The sequence below is a fragment of the Drosophila virilis genome, chromosome 5 (assembly GCF_030788295.1).
Source record: "Drosophila virilis strain 15010-1051.87 chromosome 5, Dvir_AGI_RSII-ME, whole genome shotgun sequence".
NCBI lineage: Eukaryota > Metazoa > Arthropoda > Insecta > Diptera > Drosophilidae > Drosophila > Drosophila virilis.
The window spans coordinates 16,248,628-16,267,345 of record NC_091547.1 but is presented as its reverse complement, the minus strand read 5'-3'; the positions used below and the strand labels follow the sequence as shown (position 1 = coordinate 16,267,345).

Here is an 18,718-nt window from a genome sequence, read left to right as displayed (position 1 = left end):
CGGCATGCTTTAGGCGCATGCGCTTTGAAAATAGTGGGTATGCTGTTTGGAAGCTTTTATCTTGGAACATAACCTTAAATACAATATAATTATTTTATATATTAAAACAGTTCGTTGCTTCAATTTACTTAAGTTGATATAACTTTGATTTTTGCGCTATGTATTCTTAAGATACTTAGTATACACACTGGCGTATACTTGGATTTATATATATGTATGTAACTTTATAACTTAAAGCTTGCATTAAATAGGGTACTTAACTGATTCTCAATCAATTGTGCCTAGCTAATCATACCTTGTCATGATCTCCCCACTTTTGGTTTAGTGCAAATCAGTATCGTCAACGCGAACAGGTTTGCGGGACAAATACAATACAATTATGGTGGTCAGGGCGCTGACCAGAAAGATGACATCGAACCAACGATGATAGAAGTTGAAGTGCAAATTGCCAAGCACTTCAGTGATAATCACACGATACTCAGCTGGCATATTCATGCGCATCAGCAGAACTGAGGAGCAAAAATACATGCCCATAATTTGACCCAAAATCAGCACAATTATGTTGCTTGACTTGCTGGATGAAATGCGATAGAAGAACTGCAAGAAACACACATTTAACAAATTTCTTGAATTTACTATACGATACGATGCCTACCTTTGTTAGTGTTAGCAACAGACCTCGTATGGATGTAACCACAATACAACCAACCAGAAGAAAGGAAACGTGTTGATTCCAGAATGCCAAGTCTATATCAAAGCCACACCAGTGCACGGCGATTTCTAAGCCGCGCGTCACTGGATCCTTGCGGCCAACGCGATCGAATATTATGTTTATACAGCACTGCAAATGAGAAGAGAATTCAGATATTGCAAACAGTTTTCCTACAACAGATTACAAACCATAAATATTTTATAGACGCAATAGACACTGAAGAAATGTCCCAAAACATTAAAGTATTTTCCTTGCAGTGTTTGCGACCAACGTTGACGCTCCTCCATGTTTTTTAGTGAGTTCAGCTCGAGAAAGACGGATCGTTGTAGCTCTTCCAGCCCGTATACTTCCTGCTTAAGCTGATTAATGTCTACAAAAAATAACACTTTGTTAATAGCGCAATATAAAGCAATGGTTTTTTTTTATACCCTCTCCAGAGCTAGTTGTGCGATGCACTGCTGACGTCAGCATATCCCAAATTCTTGGCTTTGTGGGATGCTGTTTATTGTGATTGTAGACGGCCATGGCAATACGGCGTTTCTTGGCCGTCAACATATCGACAGTGAGAGCCAAACGTCGCTCGAAGCATATGATGTCATTGCGTGAAACGGGCCTGCAATTAATACATATACATTAGCGCTGATAAGAACACAGCTGTGTACGGGCGATGGTGACTACTTGATAAAATAGGTCATGCTGGTGTATGGATAGTTGACAGCACCAAAGCCGGAGAGTATGGCCATGACAGTCACACCAATAACGCTAATACGTGACACTCCCTGTTCGATGGTGAAAATGCCATGTGAGGCGCTGAGCAGCGGAAAGGGTTCACCAATGCGCCAAAGGCCGTAGAGGAAGACGAACCAACAGAGAGTTGTCAAAATGCGCACCCATCTGTCGGAAACTGCAGTAAGAAAGTAAATAAATGTTTAAGAGCCTTAATGTGAGTAAATCTTTGACGTACAGAAGGAAATGCTGTGTATCACAGAGTAACAAATGTATACAGGTATCACGGCAGTAACCATGAACAGCAGAAGCGTCAGACCCAGACGCCAATGGAAATATCGAGAACTTGATTCCAGTACGCCAATAATCTCAAATATAATGAGCTCAAACATTGTTATGGACAGCGCAAATGTTGAGGAGAAAATCAACTGCACGGATATGTGACGAATCTCATAGTGCTTGAATAGTTGCTTATTAAAGAATAGCCAGCCGCCGGCAAAGAAGAGCATCTATAACAAAGAAAATACCAATTTGAAATAATAGTCAATTTATTATAAGCTGAGCCGCTTGCCTGCGAGACGAACACGATAACACAGTCGGCCAGAAACGCCATTTTAAGCAGTCACTATATTTTATACTTTGGTTGTCAATGTTGCTATGCTTAATTCCGTGGGCAGTGACATTGCTTAGTTGAAGATCGTTTATGTCCTGTTCGTCAGCGTTCGTTGAATGGAAATTGCCAACAAACAATATAAACAAAAACGCCGATATGGCCACAGCAGCGTTGCCAGAATGCACGCTAAACGGTCAATCACTTATCGATAACTATCAACGATGCCACGCTCTCCCGGGCTAAAATACACAACAAATAGCCACTATTAAAAATATGTTTGATTTGGCCAATTTAACGAATACAAATTATGAAATAATAAGAAAAGCTTGAAAGAGAACAGCAAATCAACTTATTTATACATATCCACTTGCTTACGCTTTGTACGATTAGCTTTTTGCACAGTTATTTTTCCCAACCTGTGACATTTTTCCATCTCTAATAACCGCACAAATCAGCTGTACAACAAAAACATCAATAGATTTAGATTCAGTAAAAGCTGTTATTTTTAGAGCTCAATTTAATCAAATGTCACAATTATGTTAATCATTTAGTTGAGCGCTAAAGAAAAAATTACTTGTCAAGTGCAAAAACACACAGGTAACAATGTCGTGTTATTATCGTCAACATGAAAACACAACGGTGACAATTCCAAAATATGTTGTGGAAAGCTCAGCAGGGATCACTTATTATGACATCAAGGTATTAATTATACTTATGGAAACAAGTTTCACATACTATACAATTATAACTGTTCGTAAAAAAGGTTCGCATTGGAACCGTGGAATGGTTTGTAGAGCGACGCTATCGCGATTTTGCTCAGCTCCACGATAAGCTTGTAGAGGAGGTATCGATCAGCAAAAAGCTGTTGCCACCAAAGAAGGTACGCCCACTGGAATAGAGCGACAATAACTTTAGAGTTTAACTAATATATTTTGTATGTTGCAGCTTGTTGGCAACAAACAGCCCGCATTTTTAGAGCAGCGTCGCGAACAATTGGAAACGTATTTGCAAGAGCTGCTCATCTATTTTCGAAATGAGCTGCCACGTTTGCTTGCCGAATTCTTAGATTTCAACAAGTATGACATTATATATCTGTTGCAAGATCTTGCAAAGCTGTTTCACGAAAGCGGCGATGCATTACTGAGTGCCAAGAAGGAGTACAGCTTATCGGCACTGGAGGTAAGTTCCATGACAAAAACTCAGTTTTGTCGGAGAATTTTATTTAATATTTAATGTTAGAAATTCAATTGTATAGTTTATTTTTTATTTATTTATACACACATTTAAACGCGTATTTGGCCTTGCTACCGCGAACCATGTCTAAATTGTTGGTTGTCGTGCTGACTACGGTCATCGGCCGTCCATTGCTATACCAGTTGTCTCAAAGTCGAGGCATCAAGTACTCCTTAGGAGTCATACACATGCCCTCGACCAACTTCTCTGCTGAGCTGCAGCATACGCTCCAGTCGGAGCGTAACTTTGCGAGCATTGAAAAGCATTCTAATCTTGTCAAGCAACATAGTAAATGGCACTGGCACCACGATCAGAGCAAGCGTCTCTTTTTTAATTACTTGCTGCTAGACCCGCGCATTACTAATGGACTGAAGAATCGTGCTAAGAGCATGCACCAACTCGACGTATGGCTCACTTTCTTGCGCGCTATTTTTTATGTGGGCAAGGGAAAGTCTACACGTCCATACGTGCACTTGCGGCAAGCCCACAAGGTACTACGATCGGCCAATCCGCTTGTGCTGGCCAAAGATCCGAAGCTGGCACTTATTGTGCACCTTTGGAAGCATCAACGAGGTGTCCTACTGCTGCGCGCCTTTAAAGGTATCTCATCAAATGATGCGCACACGCGTGAGGCAGCAATGATCGACGCCTTGGGCCTGAATCATTTGACAAATAGACGCGTAGGTGTCTACTTTGGTGTGGCCCGCAGCAAATTTACAACGGAGCAGCGTAGGCTCCTGGGAGTAGTATTGCTCTATAGGCTGCTATTGATCTACCTGAAGTACGATGAGCGTGAGCTACAACCTGCGAATATATCTGACAATTTAACTACATAAAGAGAATTAAAAGAAAGTCATTAATTTAAAGAAAATCAATTATTTTTGTTAGTCAAATTAAATTTACAATCATAAATGTTGCTTTAATTTTCAGGTATATGCCATCAGTGAGCGTCTAGCTCTACCCTGTCCGCCCAGCAGTGAGGAAGGGGCAAAATTTGACTTTTCGCATGTGCTGGACTTTAGCACACAGCTCGCAGCCCTGGTAGTGACGCCTGTTAAAGATAATGCCAGCTTTGCTCAGGATTACAACACGGTAGATGTGCCGATTGGACGCAGCAATATCATTCCAAATCGCTTGAGCTTCAACTTGAATGCATTCCGAAATCTTAAAACTCTCAAGTTTTCAGCGCTCTCTACAGAGAATATTGTCGATATAGGGCTCTTGAAGCCGACGCTGCAAACAATTTGTGTGCATAATACCACGATTACGCACATCAATCAGGTCCTGCTTTGCGACAATGTACACAAGGACTGCAATGTGCCCAGCCTTCTGCCGGAAGCAACAGCCAATGGCGACGATACGGTGCTCTGCACAGATGCGTGGAGCGAGCTGAGCGAACTGGATCTGACGGGCAATCTGCTCACCCAAATTGATGGCAGCGTACGAACTGCACCCAAGCTGCGTCACCTTGTCCTGGAACAGAATCGCATTCGCACCGTACAGAATCTGGCAGAGCTGCCCCACCTGCAGCTACTATCACTGTCGGGCAATTTAATAGCTGAGTGTGTAGACTGGCACCTGAGCATGGGTAACCTTGTGACCTTGAATCTGGCACAGAACAAGATCAAGGCGTTAAGCGGACTGCGTAAGCTGCTCTCCCTGGTCAATTTGGATTTAAGCTGCAATCTTATCGAACAGCTAGATGAAGTTGATTTTGTTGCCAATCTGCCACTCCTAGAGACGCTCAGACTCACTGGTAATCCTCTGGCAGGCAGTGTCGGTAAGTGTGCACTCAGATAGAAGCCTTTATATGAGGCCTTTAATTGTCTCCTTTTTCAGACTATCGCGCACGTGTTTTGGCGCGTTTCCATGAGCGTGCTGCTGAAATCTCACTGGACAACGAACCGGGCACACAGCAGGAGCTGGACACAGCGCTTGTACTGTCAGCTCTGCTAAAATCCAAGCAGCGACAACAACAAAAATGACCAAGAACCACAGTTGCCACAATCACACAGTTCCAATATTCTAAAAATCTCTCAGTAACAAAAGTATTCGACAGATGTCAGGAGTTTATGTACAGTTGGTTTAGTCACAGGGCGAGTCTCTTGAGGTTTTGCAACAAATATTCATTATAATTTGCTTAGCTTATCAGTATGTAAATTGTAGATTTTCGAAATTTAGGCCTTGATAAGAAGTTACAATTTGTTATGGGGTGTCTAAACAAAGAGAACTACAATTCTTCTGTAAACGGTCTTTAGAAATTAATACAATAATTGTTTGCATTAATAGACGCAAACTGTGGCTACCATTATATTTTTATTTTATGTTTTATGTGTATTGCAAGTGGACAATTACAGTTGTATGTTTAATAATGTTTTATAAATTTTCAATAATATTTACTGTGCAATATTTCGATGCTCATCTACAAAATTGTAGTATATGTAATTTAATACAATTAATACTCATGATATACATGAATGCGTTTGAAAATCGGTGAAGTTATTTCTAGTAGTTCTGCCAAGGCAGCGTGTAATCGCGTGGTTTTAGCTTTCCCATAGCTTTGTATCATTGGGGATGGTGATGATGATGATGCTGCTGTTGCTGCTGGGCGTGATAGTGTTGCTGCTCGGCAGCGGCCACTGCATCGAACATTGGCGTGTGCACCTCACCGAGAAACTGGGGTGTTGGCGGCGCATTTGGTTCGGCCAGCTCACCAATCAGCGGCATGTCAATGTCCGTTGAGAGCGCGCTCTGGCCATATCCGGCCATCCCATATGGCTGATGTTGTTGGTGCTGCTGCTGCTGTTGCACGACAGACACCTGGGCATAGTCGGCGGCAGCCTGAACTTGAGGATCTAACATAACAGGCGCTGCCTCCATTTCCCCAAATTGTATTGGCGTCGCCTGCTGCTCGGCTAAATGGGGTATCGGCTGAGGCCCGGGCTGTGGCGCAATATAACTCTGTTGCTGCTGTACATCCGTTTGCATATTAACTTGCGGGACCTGTGGCGGCTCCGGATGATGATGCATTTGTGCCTGCTGATCATCTTGTTGCTGCTGGTCATCTTCCGCCGCCGGTAATAGCTCACTATTGTCGTCCATGGCGTCATCCACTGCATCGCCCATTTCTGCGCCTTCTCCTGATGTTTCACCATCACGACGAACTAGCCCCAGCATATCCAACATATTACGCTTGACGGCATTCTCATTGGCCGCCTCGAGGCTGGGGTAGCAGGTGCTAAGGCCACAGTTAGCCAAGTGCTGAGCCATTTTGTTGCCATTGCTGGTGGCAAAGCCGCAGATGCAGTGCATTTCCTGCAACATATTTACTTCCATGGCATCCACAAAGTTTCCATTACAGTCGACGCCGTGACGAAACTGGGCGCGTTCGCAACATGTCTGGTAATTGCATTTAACACAGTGCAGCCAACCTCTGTGAAAGATTAAGAAAGTATGCTTAGCTTCACATCAACTATTTTCGTGCAGTTGCTCGCTCTTACGTGTAGTGCGTCTCCTCACTGGCGAAATCTGTATTGCACTCGGCGCAGGTCTTGCCTTCCAGGAAGGCAAAGAAAACGGGCCGTTTATAGGTCGAAAATGGCGGCTGTTCGCGATGATGGGTGCGCACCTTGGGAGGCGGAATCAAAAGGGAGTTGTTTAACAGCAGACGCACTGGTTTATTCGTCTTGGTCATGCTGACATGATGGAGAACCGAGTGCTGCTTTAAGTCGCCCTTCTCCAAGAAGCTCAGAGAACACTTTTGACAACGCAATGTTGGATCCCGCTTGTTCACGTGCTCGTCAAGATGCATAAAATAGTGCTCAACACGCAGCTGATTGACCTTGCCCTTGTGGGTAAAGTAAAAGATCTACCAAAAGCAGCAAAAGAGCATAAGTTGAATCAACAGGATATAACAATTACACTTACATCGAGGCAATAGGGGCACTGTAGAAAGTTTTGATTCTTGTGATCGTCATAAAAATGACGGACCAGGTCGCGATGCGAGGTCGAGCGATATCCGCAAGATTGACACCAGTACGGTAGTTCCAGTGTGCTGTGCACTTTCTGCAGATGAGCGGTAAGCAAGTGCAGAGAATTATGGCGCTGCTGACAAATCAAACAATGATACGATGGAGAGCCATCTGTCTTGGTTTCGGTGGGATGCATGATTTGGTTGTGCTTGGCCAGAACTGATTCGGTTGCATGCTTTTCCAAGCAGAACAGGCATTGGAATTGATGTTGTTTGCCCTCAGGTGAAATATGCGATACCAAGTGCGTTTGTAGCTTTTCATTGGAGTCGTAGGTTTCGCCGTTCAAGCAAATTGGGCACTCTACTGTTCTGGTAAGCTCCGCTGGATTGGCTCGAGGCGAGCTGTAGGGAAAATGCTCATAAAACTCTTCAGTACCATCGCTAATTCCATAGTAGAGCTCCTCAAGGCCCTTGAGCTCGTCTTCTTCTTTTTTAATAACCACGGCCACCTTCTCTTTCTCCTCCTTTGCCTCTTTCGGCTTTTTGATCGGAGTCTTAGTCATCGGTGTCACGGACGTGCTTGTCTTAGACGGTCCTGATTTTACAGTCAACTTAGAGCCAGGTGGCCTGCCAACTCCTTTGGGGACTGCGACCGGCGGCGGCGTGCTGACTGTGCCACGACGTTTGGTTCCCGCGGGTAAAACATCCTTTTCCTTTTCACGTTCCTTTTCTTTTTTTACTTTGCCAGAAAATTCCTTACTAGCATGAACATAGTCTGAATCGTTAATAGCTACAAAACGAGAAGATATTGTCGATTTTGTTAAAAATATCCAAATAGAACGAAGGTTTGCATTGCATGCTGATTAAGGTTTAAGATTCAAGGACTATTCTATTTGCTGGGAAATGTTTTCAGAAGAAAACATCAGCATCACAGTTGCATGTTAATATCAAGTTTATGCCTTTAAACGTTATATCACTCCAAAAATCATAATCAATGCAAATAAAAAGTACCAGTTTTACATAGTTTTTATACAGTTTCATTTTTAGTTTTTTGTTTTATTTCATCTGTTGTTGTTTTTAGAACAAGTTAACACATTTTAAGAATGCCAAAAGTAAAATTATATGTAAATCAGATTTTAAATGCTGACTCATTTAAAAATATCACGAATATAATTCAATTTACATGCACATAGTAAAAAAAATAAAAGAAGCTTTCATGAACATTCGATGTCAATAGATTGAAAATCTTGAAACATTTAAATTAATGAAGGGCATAGTGGACATTGAAAATTACATTCGCTTTGGAGTGACAAAACGCAAAGGCATTACAATATAATTCGGGTTTGGCATTTTTCGCAGCTACAGCCGCCCTATGACTAAATTAGACTATTAAGACTAAGCACGGCCTACATACTAACTAGCGATGATTTACTAACGTTTCTTGAGGCGTTTAGGCGTAGCATTAGCCGGTGTCTCCTTGTAATTGGGAGGCAGCACGCTCCAGTCCTTAAACGGATTAGTTGCGACCTGCAAAAACGATTTACATTAATAAAATTGAATACTTATTTAAGCTTAATTAACGGATACCCACCTGATAGAGGCGTTGTGTAATGGTCTCATTGGTAGTCACGCGTGTCTGCTCGGCAATATGTATGATGATATTGTTGAACGCTTGCAGCGCATACGTACCAAAGGATTCGCGCCATACCAGCTCATCAAGGAACTGTTGTATCATCTGGCGCGAGAGCAACGAGAGTGTATTCTGAAACATGCGTGGTACAATGCGGCGCAAGTATTCCATGACCGCTGAATTGTTGTGCTTCGCCGCATTGTCAGTCGCTGCAGCTTGTACAATGTTCTTGAAACCCATGCTAAAGAGTGTTATCTTGTCTACGGTCAAGTCTATACAAATAGTGCTGTCTTTGTGCACCCACCGGGACAGTGGCTCTAAAATGGCCTGCATAAAGAAGGTATATTATTTTAAAACTTAGTTAAATGCGTGATCAATAAGCTAATCTTCTACCTGAAAACGCTTTTTATAATTGCGATCACCATCGGTAATCGGTTCTACGGCACGCAACCGTATAGATTTATCTGCATAGTCGTAGACGCCAAGGACCTCCACTTTTACCTGACGCTGTGCGCCATCCTGCGACGTGGTGCCCAACGAAATGACACCAACCTACAACACACAACAATTAAAACTGAATAAATAATTCTCTTGATATTAACTGGATAAAACGCACCTCCACGAACTTTCCAGGACCGCCCAGCTTTTTGCACTTCTGATGCACCGCTAAGGTGCAAATAGCACGTAGCCACGTGTAAATGCCTTTGATGTACACGCTGTCCACTTTTACCCACTGCACCACATTCTGGATGCTGGTCTGGCAAGCCCAATGATATATTAGTTTCAGGAGAAACGTTGGCGGATGCTGAGCCCCTTCGAATATGGAATTGTTAAACACCGATACGAATCGATACGGACAGCACTCGCTGATCCACACATAGCCACCGGTGTACGGAAACTTGCTGATATCAGAGTAAACGCCTAGGAATAGCACAATGTTCGTAAATTTAATGTTATTAATCAAGAAGTTGGACGATCTATTTTGCCGTCAAGTCGCAGTCACAAAAGGTCTTTAGCAGTCTTATTGATGCTTACCCAACTTGAGTTCGTTGTTGCGATGATTGATGCAGTGCTGTTGGGCTCGTAGCAATCCTTCTTGCAGCAGCCACTCGCAGAACTTGTTGGGAGTCAGCATCAGTACCAGCTTGACCTTAGAGTCCAGTTTGCTACGCGTGGCCGCCATGTCTTTAACCTTGAGGAATGGCTTGGCCAGCACGACCAGCGACGGATATGTTTTGCCCTGCATTTTGGTATCCTTGCCATCCTTAGAATCCTTACCATCTTTACCACTACTGTCATCGTTGCTACCCACAACCAGACCACCCACAGAGTTGACCTCAGCAGGACGGAAGTTTTTGGGCGGCGCTTCGCCGATACCTGATGCTTTGCCACTGGATCCGGATGCGGATCCCTTACCCTTAGGTTGAGGCGACGACTTGCCGGTGGGAGATAAAGCAGCTGCTGCCGAGCCAGATTTTTTACCCGATTTCGGTGTGGTTGAGGCTGGAGCCGCTGCAGCGACAGCCTTTTTGCCCACTGATAGGGCCAAGCGTTTGGCCAGCGGTACATCATCATCACCCTCGTCCGATGACTCCAAGTATGCAATGTTTGAGGCAAGCCGTGGTCGGCCACGCCCACGCCCCGTCCCACTACCACCACCGCCGGAAGCAGGCGGCGGGGTTGCCAGATCCGCTGCCTTCGGTGGCTTCTTTGGCAACGTGGCTTCCTTCAGTTCCTGTAGCACTTTGCCTTTGAACGAGTATGCCTGAAACACCTGTCCATTAAACAGCTCCTTGCCCTCATTAGCGCTGACGGCGGTTTTCAGAGCGTTTTTTACAGCGTTGTGTTCGTTCGTGATTTTTTCATAGTAGGCCAACTGCGCTGGCGACAACTCCTCCACCCAGCACTCCATATCAAGTGAGATATCACTTCTAGTTATGCGCGTCATCTTTCCCAACGCACTGGGCTACGTTTTACGGCGTTATTTAGTCAAAACTATGCTTGAAATTAAATGGACAATACACTTTTTTCGCCGAGGCTGTACCGTGAATATACCTGCAAGCTTAGTGTGACCAGATGAGCGAAAGCAAAAAAATCCTGAAAAGCCCTGTAGAAATGGAAGGGTTGCTTTGAACATAACAGAGTGACCAAATTATGTAGTAATGTTCATCTACAGATTAATTTTGAAAATAATTTTTCGTTTTATAATGGCAGCGGTACCTAATAGTAGTTGTAGGAAATATAAGTAATGCTTTCTAAAATGCAATAGACACTCAGAACTCATTAACTCCGCGTATAGCTCTGATATTGCAAGCTATTATGTAGAGCCTTAGGAACAACACAGCTGAATTTGTATTGTTATTATTCATTTATATTGAAGAACAATCATTAAGACAAATAAAATGTTTGCTGACTTTAGTATGCAATTGAAATTAAACACTGTATAATTGGTGCATTGTTAACGCTAAAAGGAATGTTGATTACGCAGTTTACACAGATACGATGTGAGCATGCAATACAAATATTTGATAATTCTATTTTATCGTAAACGGGAAGAGGAAATGGTATTATGCAAGTTTGAATGTTAAGGCTAATGATTATATTGTTAATTACATACAAATTGTGTTAAATTCTTATGTTCTATATTTAATATATTCAGACATATTTGACCCACAAACTTTCATTAATGGTCCCTTCTTTTCTTATCAGATTACACACTTAATTAATTTATGAGCAAAACAGGTGCAAGTATTTTTAAACGGTATACCCGCAAAGATTGATAAGCGTACCCTAATAAAAACACTAATGTTTAGGAGGTGTTGGCTTTATTGTTGCGAATTACGCATTTAGGATGTCGTCAAGAACTGTATCATAAAGTATTTCCTTGACATTCAGTCCCCATAGAAAGTCCAAATGATTCCACTTCGTCTCAGGCAAACGATACGCGCGTTTTAGAGAATCAGGATTCATTGTATAACGAAGTTTATCGACATCTATAATGCTAGCGAAATAGTCATTATCGCTGTAATAGAGGTAAGTTGGGACGTCAATTCCCTCAACGTCATATTCCGGTGGAGTCTTGCTGCCATAGTCCTTTTTGTTTCTGATCGAGCCATAATCGAACTGACGGAAATAACCCGAATTGTACTCTTGCAGGTAATGGAAGATTTGGTTGATTGAGCTGCCAGCTGGAGTTGTGGCCATGATTTCCGGAATCATTGTGGCGTTCAAATAAGGCGAGTTCCATCCTCCTAGGAGGAAAAGCGTATTTGAGCAGATCGCTTGGGATATTGCCTCATCGTGGCATAGCAACGCGCCCATTAGATCCATAGCCTTGGAGTTGGGCAAGAATTCGGCGCTGCCGAATAGCTCGACAAAGGCATTGGGCTGTCCAAGCAAAGGTGCCGCAACCTTGGCCAGCGGGCTTTCCATATGTTCCATCCAGACTACCGGTGCCAACAAATGTGCTGACAGAATGCGACTCTTGAATCTCTTAATCATTGAATTCAGCACAAAGAATGCTGTTGTGCCCTGAGAGTGGCCGATATACTGCAGCTGTTCCTCGCCCGTTTGGTATAGGACGTAATCCATCATTGCGGGCAAATCATAGATACCAATCTCATGCCATTCAAAGCTCCAGAAAGGCTGGAGCAGTGGCGACTTGCTAGCATGTTTTCTCGAGTAAGTATTGCCGCGAGCATTGCCCATCCAAACATCGTAACCAGCATCAGACAGGATGAATGCCAAACCATTAGACGGACCGCTTAAGACCCAGTCCGATGAGGAGCAGAGCAAACCGTGCATCAGGAATATAACCGGTCGACGACCAGTGTCGCCTGTGTTCTTGGAGTAGGGTATGCGATGCATTGTTAGGAGATAGCCATCGGACGTTTGTACTTCATGTTCTTCAATTGGATAGCCATATTTTTTAACAAGAGATACCTAACATTTGGTAGACAATTGCATATTATATGCAATGAGAGTTTAAATTAATGAATTAATATTTCGAATTTACCGTTGTCGTTGAGCTACTTCGGCCGACATCGGCGGGCAAGGCTGTGACAATGACGGCCAGAATTAGATGAGCTACGAGGAATCGGAACAGCCACATTTTTAACACCATTAACTATTTATATTGACCGCTGCAATTTGATTGCCAGCAAATGAAGTTCGGCAAGCATTTATATACCCCCAAGGCTGTTTAATCAGCCAATATATAACGTTAAAGCTTCAATCATATATTATTATAACATTATATTTGATAACCGGTTGACGATTAACACATTTGATTTATTGCATTCAGATTTGATAGATTTGTTGGAAAAACTAATTCAGCCTGATGGTTCTATGAATAGAAATGGTATATCACGTTTGATAACGTTCTGTGCCGTAAAATTTTAACTTATTTGTTTGATTTCCTCTTCGAAAGAATTTCAAAACTTTGCGCTTCCAAATTTCCCTTCTGACTATCAGCTCTCCTCAAATATCCCTAATCTGAGGGTTATTTCAACTTGCCAGAATTACTCCTCATGTAACAGAAGTTACTCCTCCAATACATATTTATTATTCAAGTTAAACTTTGTTACCTTGAGATTCAACAACTTATTTTTGATTATATTATTTTATTTAATTATTATCTTTGAATATAATGCGAATATGAATTTCGCCAGATTTCAAAACTGATATTTTCCACTGTTAATAACAGCCAGAAAGTGCCGCTGTTAAGTTGAATAACATTTATGTTAAGTATTTTAATATAAGGCATCAAGCCTGTGCCGACGCTAAAAAAAAATTATGCGTGAAAGACGTGAACGAGAACGAGAGCGGGAGAGAGATCGCGACCGGGATCGAGATCGGGAGCGAGATAGAAACCGTGATAGAGATCGAGAACGGGATAGGGAACGGGAACGATACCGTTCCAAATCCAAATCTCCATCACGTAGCAGCAGGAACAGATCAAAGTCAAAGAAAAAGAAGTCTAAGAAATCCAAAAAGTATTATCGACGTAGCCGCAGCAGTAGCCGAAGCTCATCTCGTAGCACAACACCACACAGTTCCCGAAGCAGCTCAAGAAGCCGCCAGAGCAAAAGCAGGGACGTCGATTCTCGAAAATCGAAATCCCGGTCCGTATCGCAACGCACAACAAGAGCGCCCAGTTCCGAGAGCACTTCACGCCAGGCCAGCACATCCACTGTCCCGCCCATCAAGGCCATCGACTTGCTGGACGCAAAAGTGCAAAAGGCTCTGGAAACCATAGATGAGGATGCCTTTAAGCCATCTGCATTCTTCAGCACACGGGACCGTGAAGCGCAAGATGACAAAGTAATAATTGATTTAAATAAGGAAACGGTTACCATACCCAAGCCTATCGAAGTTGTTCAATCAAAAGAGGACGATATATTTCATCCAAACGTGAGTTTAATCTTGTTCTTATTTGCGTGCACTTTATTTAACAAATTTGTTTTGTCGCTTGCAGTTTTTAGCCGATTCTGACCTTAAGGCCGACAAATGGCTCCGCAAACTCTACAATTATCGTCAAAAGTACATACAGCAATAGAAACAACCCAACATATTTAACAAATAATAAACCCTTATAAGCATATGTATGTGTGCACGTCTAAAAAATATCACTGCCCGTTTTACGCGCACGCTGCAGAGCTAACTCTGGCGTTAGCTGTTCGTTGGGTGACGGTTCCGTCGCGCTGCCATCGGCCTCCAGTTTGCCAGCCTTGAAGTCCTCTATTATCTTTTGGGAATAGACAGCGTTGAAGAGATCCAAACTGGTAAATTCCGATTGTATTACTTCGGGCGCTTTGTAGGATACATATGGCTTCAATTTGCAGCCGGTTAAATCTGGCACTATAATGTCGGGTATTTTCTCTGGTATTTCCACAAATTGGCCATTAACTGTTATGCCTGTATCACGAACTCCTCGTTTGTGTATGGCCACCGGCGGATTTGCTAGCGTCCGCTGCGCTTCCTTCACCACACGTGTTCCACGCTTGCCATACACATTGAATTTACGAAAGTTGCGCTTTCCAGCCATTGGTGCTGTTGTGCTAATAGCTCGCTGATTGCACTTTAGTGCCAGCGGCAAAAGTTTAATACAATTTTGCATTGTTTTTTGTTAAAGTGGGCTGGTTAAATAACAAAACTTATCAAGCAGCAGCAGCAGCTGTGGGTTTAAGAACTGCCAACCTACTTGTAAATCTTTCAAAATATTGCCAGCACTTTACAACTGGGAAACGATACCTTCTCACAAATTGCTATAAAAAACTATCAATTAAATCAACAAAATAAAATGGTGTACGTTGAATAATTATAGGATCTTTTACACGTGAGAAATACAGCTGAATTCATTTTTATCTGATCTATCATAAAACAGTCTGGCAGCTCAAAACAGAGTATCGATACTTTCACACAAGCAGCTTTTGACCGAGCATATTTGCGAAATAAATATTAGAGCTTTTTGCATATTTCATATAAACTGAAATGATAGACAGCATTGGCTATTTAAGCACAAGTTAACGGCACTTTTAGTTAAGTATAATTCGCACACCGGCTAAGAAAATAGTGTAACGCTGTCATACAAAAAAATGGCGTCAGGAGGTAATTTAAAAAAGAACACGAAATCATTTTAAGAAAAACAATAACTAATTCTATTGCAGTCGACAAAAGCTTTGATGATGAATTTGAAACATATTTACATCGCATGTTCTACATAAAGCCAACCGAAGAAACAACTAAATGTGATCCCTCCATTGTGGAGTGTTTTGGAGTCCTAAGTCTAACTGATATGCGGGCACCTGATCGCAAATTATGGTATATTTACTATTGTAAGCAGCCAGAAGTAGATGATACCTTGAACCGTATTTTTCACAAGTACGGCAAAAAGAATATGTGTGAAATATTTCGGAAACCCACATTCAGTGGCGTTGGCTTGCGTGCCAGAGTGAAAACATATTTTTCCGAAAAGAAATGGCTTGTTAAAGGCAATCTGCTGGAGGCTCCGCCAAAGAGTCTCTACAATAACGATCGAATGGTCAGAAATATAACAGACCTGTATAATGAGGAGCGGAAAATGCTTTATACTTATATTTGTATGAAACACGATGCGTTCAGTAGGTACTACAAATAAATAGTCGTCTATTTAGTATTTTTATATTTACAAGCTGTGATTCATATATGTAGGTATAATTCAAGTATGTCCGTACATATTGATAAATAAAAGTGTAAGCTTTGAAGCTTTAAAATCTAACTCTATATTTGTGTTGGTAAAAATGTTGTGTTGGGTGAAGTATTCTAATAATTTTGCTTAAAAGCTCCCAATCTTTTAAGCATTTTGTAATTGTAATTCTAAAAACATTGTTCTAAAAACATCGATGAATTCGAACTAATAAATTGTAAGAATTTCGATGGCGATGACTTTGCAGCCCTGATAATCGTTGGTTTGATAAACAACTATCAAGTTCTAAAAACACCGATTGCGATAACCTTGTAGCCCTGATGGCTTCTGCATGTTTTACTTTCCGACAGTAATTTAGGAGCAGAGGAGAGGTATTATAAAAATTGAATAAATTGGGCCTTTACTAATTGTATTTAACGCCTCATAACATGGTAAGTAATGACTCAAACCGCTGCTATGTAATCGCAATTGAAAATGCTTCTAACGTGACACTGACATATGTATGTAGTCCACAGGGCTCGTTAACGCGAGGGAAAAGGAATATTTACATTTACATCGCATTGATAAGCACAAATGTAGTCACAGGTATATATTCACAAAAGTATTATAATCAACCTGTATACACTCAAACGGTACGGACCTTTTACAGTTCTGCCACATCGTCCCCTTCGTCTGCGGCATCCTCGGAGAGTTCTCGTACCCGTCAGCGTCGGTGAGTATCGGATGAGAAATTGGGTATCGAGTAAAGATTGACAGACATCGAAGCAGGCGAAATATTTCGGTTGTCTTTAAACTGTCATCAGGAATACTTCATTTGGCTTAGTTTTTCAAGCGAGCAGGTTCTGTTCTCTAGTTTTGCCAAAAATATTATACTAAAAAATGTAAGAAAAACTGAAACAAATGGTTTACCTTTCAGATCAGAATGTACACAGTGCAAAGTAATTGAAGAGCAAGCAAGTTTGTTTCTGAAATGCAATGTGAATCCAACACAAATATAGCAGTTCAATTCGAATACTCAAGTGTCAAAATCCGAACCACACATTTTTACAATCAAGATGCACAGCCAGCAAACCAATTGAAAATCTATCCTATTCCCATTCAAGGTCGGACGGAGAAGTCTATGGCAGCCGTCACAACAATTACAAGTCCAGCTCGCAGCATCGTCGACGTTCGCGCTCCGGGTCAGATTCGCCGCAAGTGCGTCATTATTCAGGCCGCACATCACGGGATCGCCAACGCATGCGTCAGGCACGCGTAAGTAGCGCCAAATTCAAAACAAATGTCTTATGCAAGGCAGTCATTACAATGTCCTGACGCAGGATCATCCACAGGCTAGCCGATGTATTGGAGTTTTCGGCCTGAATACCAACACCACCCAACAGAAGGTGCGCGAACTGTTTAATAAATTTGGACCCATCGAACGTATTCAAATGGTCATAGATGCTCATGTAAGTGCCATCGAATCAATTTGCAATCAACAGCCATCAGTTGATCAGTTCGTATCTTGGACATAAGCTTGTGCTAGTTGCGTACTGACTTTTGGCAATAGCATATTTAAATGCAGCAATAATGAGTGCCTGCTATGCAAGTTACTAGCAACCCACTAAAGGCTTGCTGCAACATCTATATATTAGGAGGAAAACCTAGATTATAAGTTAAATTATCAATAGCATAAATTACACTCGACGACTGCAACGTACGACTCTGTAAGATGACTGTGAATTATCCAATAATAATTCTTGCAGACCCATCGCTCTCGGGGCTTTTGCTTCATATACTTTGAGAATCTCGGTGATGCACGGGTAGCTAAGGATGCCTGCACTGGAATGGAGGTGGATGGTCGCCGTATACGTGTCGATTACTCCATAACGCAACGCGCGCACACGCCCACACCTGGTGTGTACATGGGACGTCCATCACGGTTTGTTGTAGATTGCTTGAGAATGAATGTTTGTTCTTAAGTTGAATATGTTACAGCCCTTTGGGTAGACGCTCTCGTGAGCGTGACTATAGCACTCGAGACACCTCTCGTTCGCGTCGCCGCCACCGTGACGAATCGTCGTCAGTATCACCCTACGATTCCAATCGTCGCAAATATCGCAGCCGTCATCGCTACGACCGTAGCCGCAGTCGCACTCGCAGCTATTCCCGTTCGCGCTCACCACGCAAGCGTAAGTAGGCAGACATGGTTTTTGAAAATGGTACTGATGATTGTTCTTATTATTTCCTCAGCTGTTCGGGTTCAATCGCGTTACTAGTGTGCCACAATTATGTGTGGGAGTGCCAACCGCACAACAAATGCAAAGGCTCAGCACGAGGATATAGACTGAATTGTTTTGTTATAAAATCCCTGCCCATATCCCATATACTGTTCGGCAGCGCCTGTATAATCATCATTATATAGTTTTCATCACGCCTAACCATAATTACTTGATAGTTTGACAATATCGTTTATGTTGCATCCTCGTACGTTTTGTAAAATGTAAAGTAACCACAAAAAGAGAGCATCCGTGTATATTACGCGTCTCATTCTCTTTCTCCTTCAACACGCGTAACACACTTTGTGATATGTATTTTAAAAGCGACAGCGTAAATTGATAACAATAAACTAACTAAACTAATCCAGTTGTACGTTCTAGTATAAAAAC

General features: G+C 42.2%; 9 protein-coding genes across 11 annotated transcripts; 5 read left to right on the top strand and 4 right to left on the bottom strand.

The window, feature by feature from the left end:
• Positions 1 to 79: 79 nt before the first annotated feature.
• GPHR (golgi pH regulator) lies at positions 80 to 2,567 on the bottom strand. Its single transcript, XM_002049656.4, has 8 exons — positions 2,427 to 2,567; positions 2,010 to 2,290; positions 1,677 to 1,947; positions 1,391 to 1,616; positions 1,141 to 1,325; positions 901 to 1,082; positions 656 to 841; positions 80 to 597 (listed from the first exon to the last, which is right to left on the bottom strand). The coding sequence occupies exons 2-8, from the start codon at positions 2,049 to 2,051 to the stop codon at positions 322 to 324; spliced, it is 1,368 nt and encodes a 455-aa protein (XP_002049692.2). The 5' UTR covers positions 2,052 to 2,290; positions 2,427 to 2,567; the 3' UTR covers positions 80 to 321.
• Positions 2,568 to 2,580: 13 nt separating this feature from the next.
• On the top strand, positions 2,581 to 5,762 carry LOC6626580 (nischarin). Its single transcript, XM_002049657.4, has 5 exons — positions 2,581 to 2,750; positions 2,815 to 2,931; positions 2,997 to 3,230; positions 4,215 to 5,064; positions 5,124 to 5,762. The coding sequence occupies exons 1-5, from the start codon at positions 2,655 to 2,657 to the stop codon at positions 5,267 to 5,269; spliced, it is 1,443 nt and encodes a 480-aa protein (XP_002049693.1). The 5' UTR covers positions 2,581 to 2,654; the 3' UTR covers positions 5,270 to 5,762.
• Positions 3,262 to 4,169, top strand: LOC26531801 (ankyrin repeat and LEM domain-containing protein 1). The gene has a single exon (XM_015174882.3). It carries the CDS (start codon positions 3,284 to 3,286, stop codon positions 4,118 to 4,120), a length of 837 nt encoding a protein of 278 aa, XP_015030368.2. The 5' UTR covers positions 3,262 to 3,283; the 3' UTR covers positions 4,121 to 4,169.
• row (relative of woc) lies at positions 5,582 to 10,961 on the bottom strand. Its single transcript, XM_002049658.4, has 8 exons — positions 9,920 to 10,961; positions 9,501 to 9,805; positions 9,278 to 9,436; positions 8,846 to 9,211; positions 8,691 to 8,781; positions 7,212 to 8,044; positions 6,785 to 7,152; positions 5,582 to 6,717 (listed from the first exon to the last, which is right to left on the bottom strand). The coding sequence occupies exons 1-8, from the start codon at positions 10,830 to 10,832 to the stop codon at positions 5,850 to 5,852; spliced, it is 3,903 nt and encodes a 1,300-aa protein (XP_002049694.3). The 5' UTR covers positions 10,833 to 10,961; the 3' UTR covers positions 5,582 to 5,849.
• Positions 10,962 to 11,692: 731 nt separating this feature from the next.
• On the bottom strand, positions 11,693 to 13,053 carry LOC6626582 (lipase 3). Its single transcript, XM_002049659.4, has 2 exons — positions 12,900 to 13,053; positions 11,693 to 12,826 (listed from the first exon to the last, which is right to left on the bottom strand). The coding sequence occupies exons 1-2, from the start codon at positions 13,005 to 13,007 to the stop codon at positions 11,723 to 11,725; spliced, it is 1,212 nt and encodes a 403-aa protein (XP_002049695.2). The 5' UTR covers positions 13,008 to 13,053; the 3' UTR covers positions 11,693 to 11,722.
• Positions 13,054 to 13,633: 580 nt separating this feature from the next.
• LOC6626583 (serine/threonine-protein kinase fray2) lies at positions 13,634 to 14,486 on the top strand. Its single transcript, XM_002049660.4, has 2 exons — positions 13,634 to 14,296; positions 14,361 to 14,486. Exons 1-2 carry the CDS (start codon positions 13,679 to 13,681, stop codon positions 14,439 to 14,441), a joined length of 699 nt encoding a protein of 232 aa, XP_002049696.1. The 5' UTR covers positions 13,634 to 13,678; the 3' UTR covers positions 14,442 to 14,486.
• On the bottom strand, positions 14,283 to 15,099 carry mRpL41 (mitochondrial ribosomal protein L41). The gene has a single exon (XM_002049661.4). It carries the CDS (start codon positions 15,000 to 15,002, stop codon positions 14,502 to 14,504), a length of 501 nt encoding a protein of 166 aa, XP_002049697.1. The 5' UTR covers positions 15,003 to 15,099; the 3' UTR covers positions 14,283 to 14,501.
• Positions 15,100 to 15,291: 192 nt separating this feature from the next.
• On the top strand, positions 15,292 to 16,142 carry LOC6626622 (uncharacterized). Its single transcript, XM_002049662.4, has 2 exons — positions 15,292 to 15,493; positions 15,553 to 16,142. Exons 1-2 carry the CDS (start codon positions 15,481 to 15,483, stop codon positions 16,020 to 16,022), a joined length of 483 nt encoding a protein of 160 aa, XP_002049698.2. The 5' UTR covers positions 15,292 to 15,480; the 3' UTR covers positions 16,023 to 16,142.
• A 205-nt stretch (positions 16,143 to 16,347) lies between these two features.
• Positions 16,348 to 18,691, top strand: tra2 (transformer 2). Of its 3 annotated transcripts, none has more exons than XM_002049663.4 (8): positions 16,348 to 16,501; positions 16,579 to 16,655; positions 16,720 to 16,782; positions 17,174 to 17,324; positions 17,390 to 17,518; positions 17,816 to 17,991; positions 18,048 to 18,241; positions 18,303 to 18,691. In XM_002049663.4, the coding sequence occupies exons 1-8, from the start codon at positions 16,499 to 16,501 to the stop codon at positions 18,326 to 18,328; spliced, it is 819 nt and encodes a 272-aa protein (XP_002049699.2). In that variant the 5' UTR covers positions 16,348 to 16,498; the 3' UTR covers positions 18,329 to 18,691. The 3 variants fall into 3 exon arrangements, with proteins under 3 accessions (XP_002049699.2, XP_015029821.1, XP_015029822.1); XM_015174335.3 differs by having other exon boundaries at positions 16,349 to 16,501; positions 17,402 to 17,518; XM_015174336.3 differs by lacking the exons at positions 16,348 to 16,501; positions 16,579 to 16,655; positions 16,720 to 16,782 and adding an exon at positions 16,818 to 16,951.
• Positions 18,692 to 18,718: the final 27 nt, after the last annotated feature.

Bases quoted from the DNA above. Each gene is read 5' to 3' on its own strand.
- mRpL41 (XM_002049661.4), bottom strand. From the start codon at position 15,002: ATGCAAAATTGTATTAAACTTTTGCCGCTGGCACTAAAGTGCAATCAG.
- GPHR (XM_002049656.4), bottom strand. From the start codon at position 2,051: ATGGCGTTTCTGGCCGACTGTGTTATCGTGTTCGTCTCGCAG. The intron at 1,617-1,676 runs GTACGTCAAAGA...TTCTTACTGCAG, and splicing joins GATACACAGCATTTCCTTCT to TTTCCGACAGATGGGTGCGC. The intron at 1,326-1,390 runs GTAGTCACCATC...TATTAATTGCAG, and splicing joins AGCATGACCTATTTTATCAA to GCCCGTTTCACGCAATGACA.
- LOC6626583 (XM_002049660.4), top strand. From the start codon at position 13,679: ATGCGTGAAAGACGTGAACGAGAACGAGAGCGGGAGAGAGATCGCGAC. The intron at 14,297-14,360 runs GTGAGTTTAATC...TGTCGCTTGCAG, and splicing joins ACGATATATTTCATCCAAAC to TTTTTAGCCGATTCTGACCT.
- LOC6626582 (XM_002049659.4), bottom strand. From the start codon at position 13,007: ATGGTGTTAAAAATGTGGCTGTTCCGATTCCTCGTAGCTCATCTAATT. The intron at 12,827-12,899 runs GTAAATTCGAAA...ACCAAATGTTAG, and splicing joins GAAGTAGCTCAACGACAACG to GTATCTCTTGTTAAAAAATA.
- LOC6626580 (XM_002049657.4), top strand. From the start codon at position 2,655: ATGTCGTGTTATTATCGTCAACATGAAAACACAACGGTGACAATTCCA. The intron at 2,751-2,814 runs GTATTAATTATA...TTCGTAAAAAAG, and splicing joins TCACTTATTATGACATCAAG to GTTCGCATTGGAACCGTGGA. The intron at 5,065-5,123 runs GTAAGTGTGCAC...CTCCTTTTTCAG, and splicing joins TCCTCTGGCAGGCAGTGTCG to ACTATCGCGCACGTGTTTTG.
- LOC26531801 (XM_015174882.3), top strand. From the start codon at position 3,284: ATGTTAGAAATTCAATTGTATAGTTTATTTTTTATTTATTTATACACA.
- row (XM_002049658.4), bottom strand. From the start codon at position 10,832: ATGACGCGCATAACTAGAAGTGATATCTCACTTGATATGGAGTGCTGG. The intron at 9,437-9,500 runs GTGCGTTTTATC...TGTGTGTTGTAG, and splicing joins GTCCTGGAAAGTTCGTGGAG to GTTGGTGTCATTTCGTTGGG. The intron at 9,212-9,277 runs GTAGAAGATTAG...TTCTTTATGCAG, and splicing joins ATTATAAAAAGCGTTTTCAG to GCCATTTTAGAGCCACTGTC.
- tra2 (XM_002049663.4), top strand. The intron at 16,656-16,719 runs GTATATATTCAC...GACCTTTTACAG, and splicing joins AAGCACAAATGTAGTCACAG to TTCTGCCACATCGTCCCCTT. The intron at 18,242-18,302 runs GTAAGTAGGCAG...TTATTTCCTCAG, and splicing joins TTCGCGCTCACCACGCAAGC to CTGTTCGGGTTCAATCGCGT.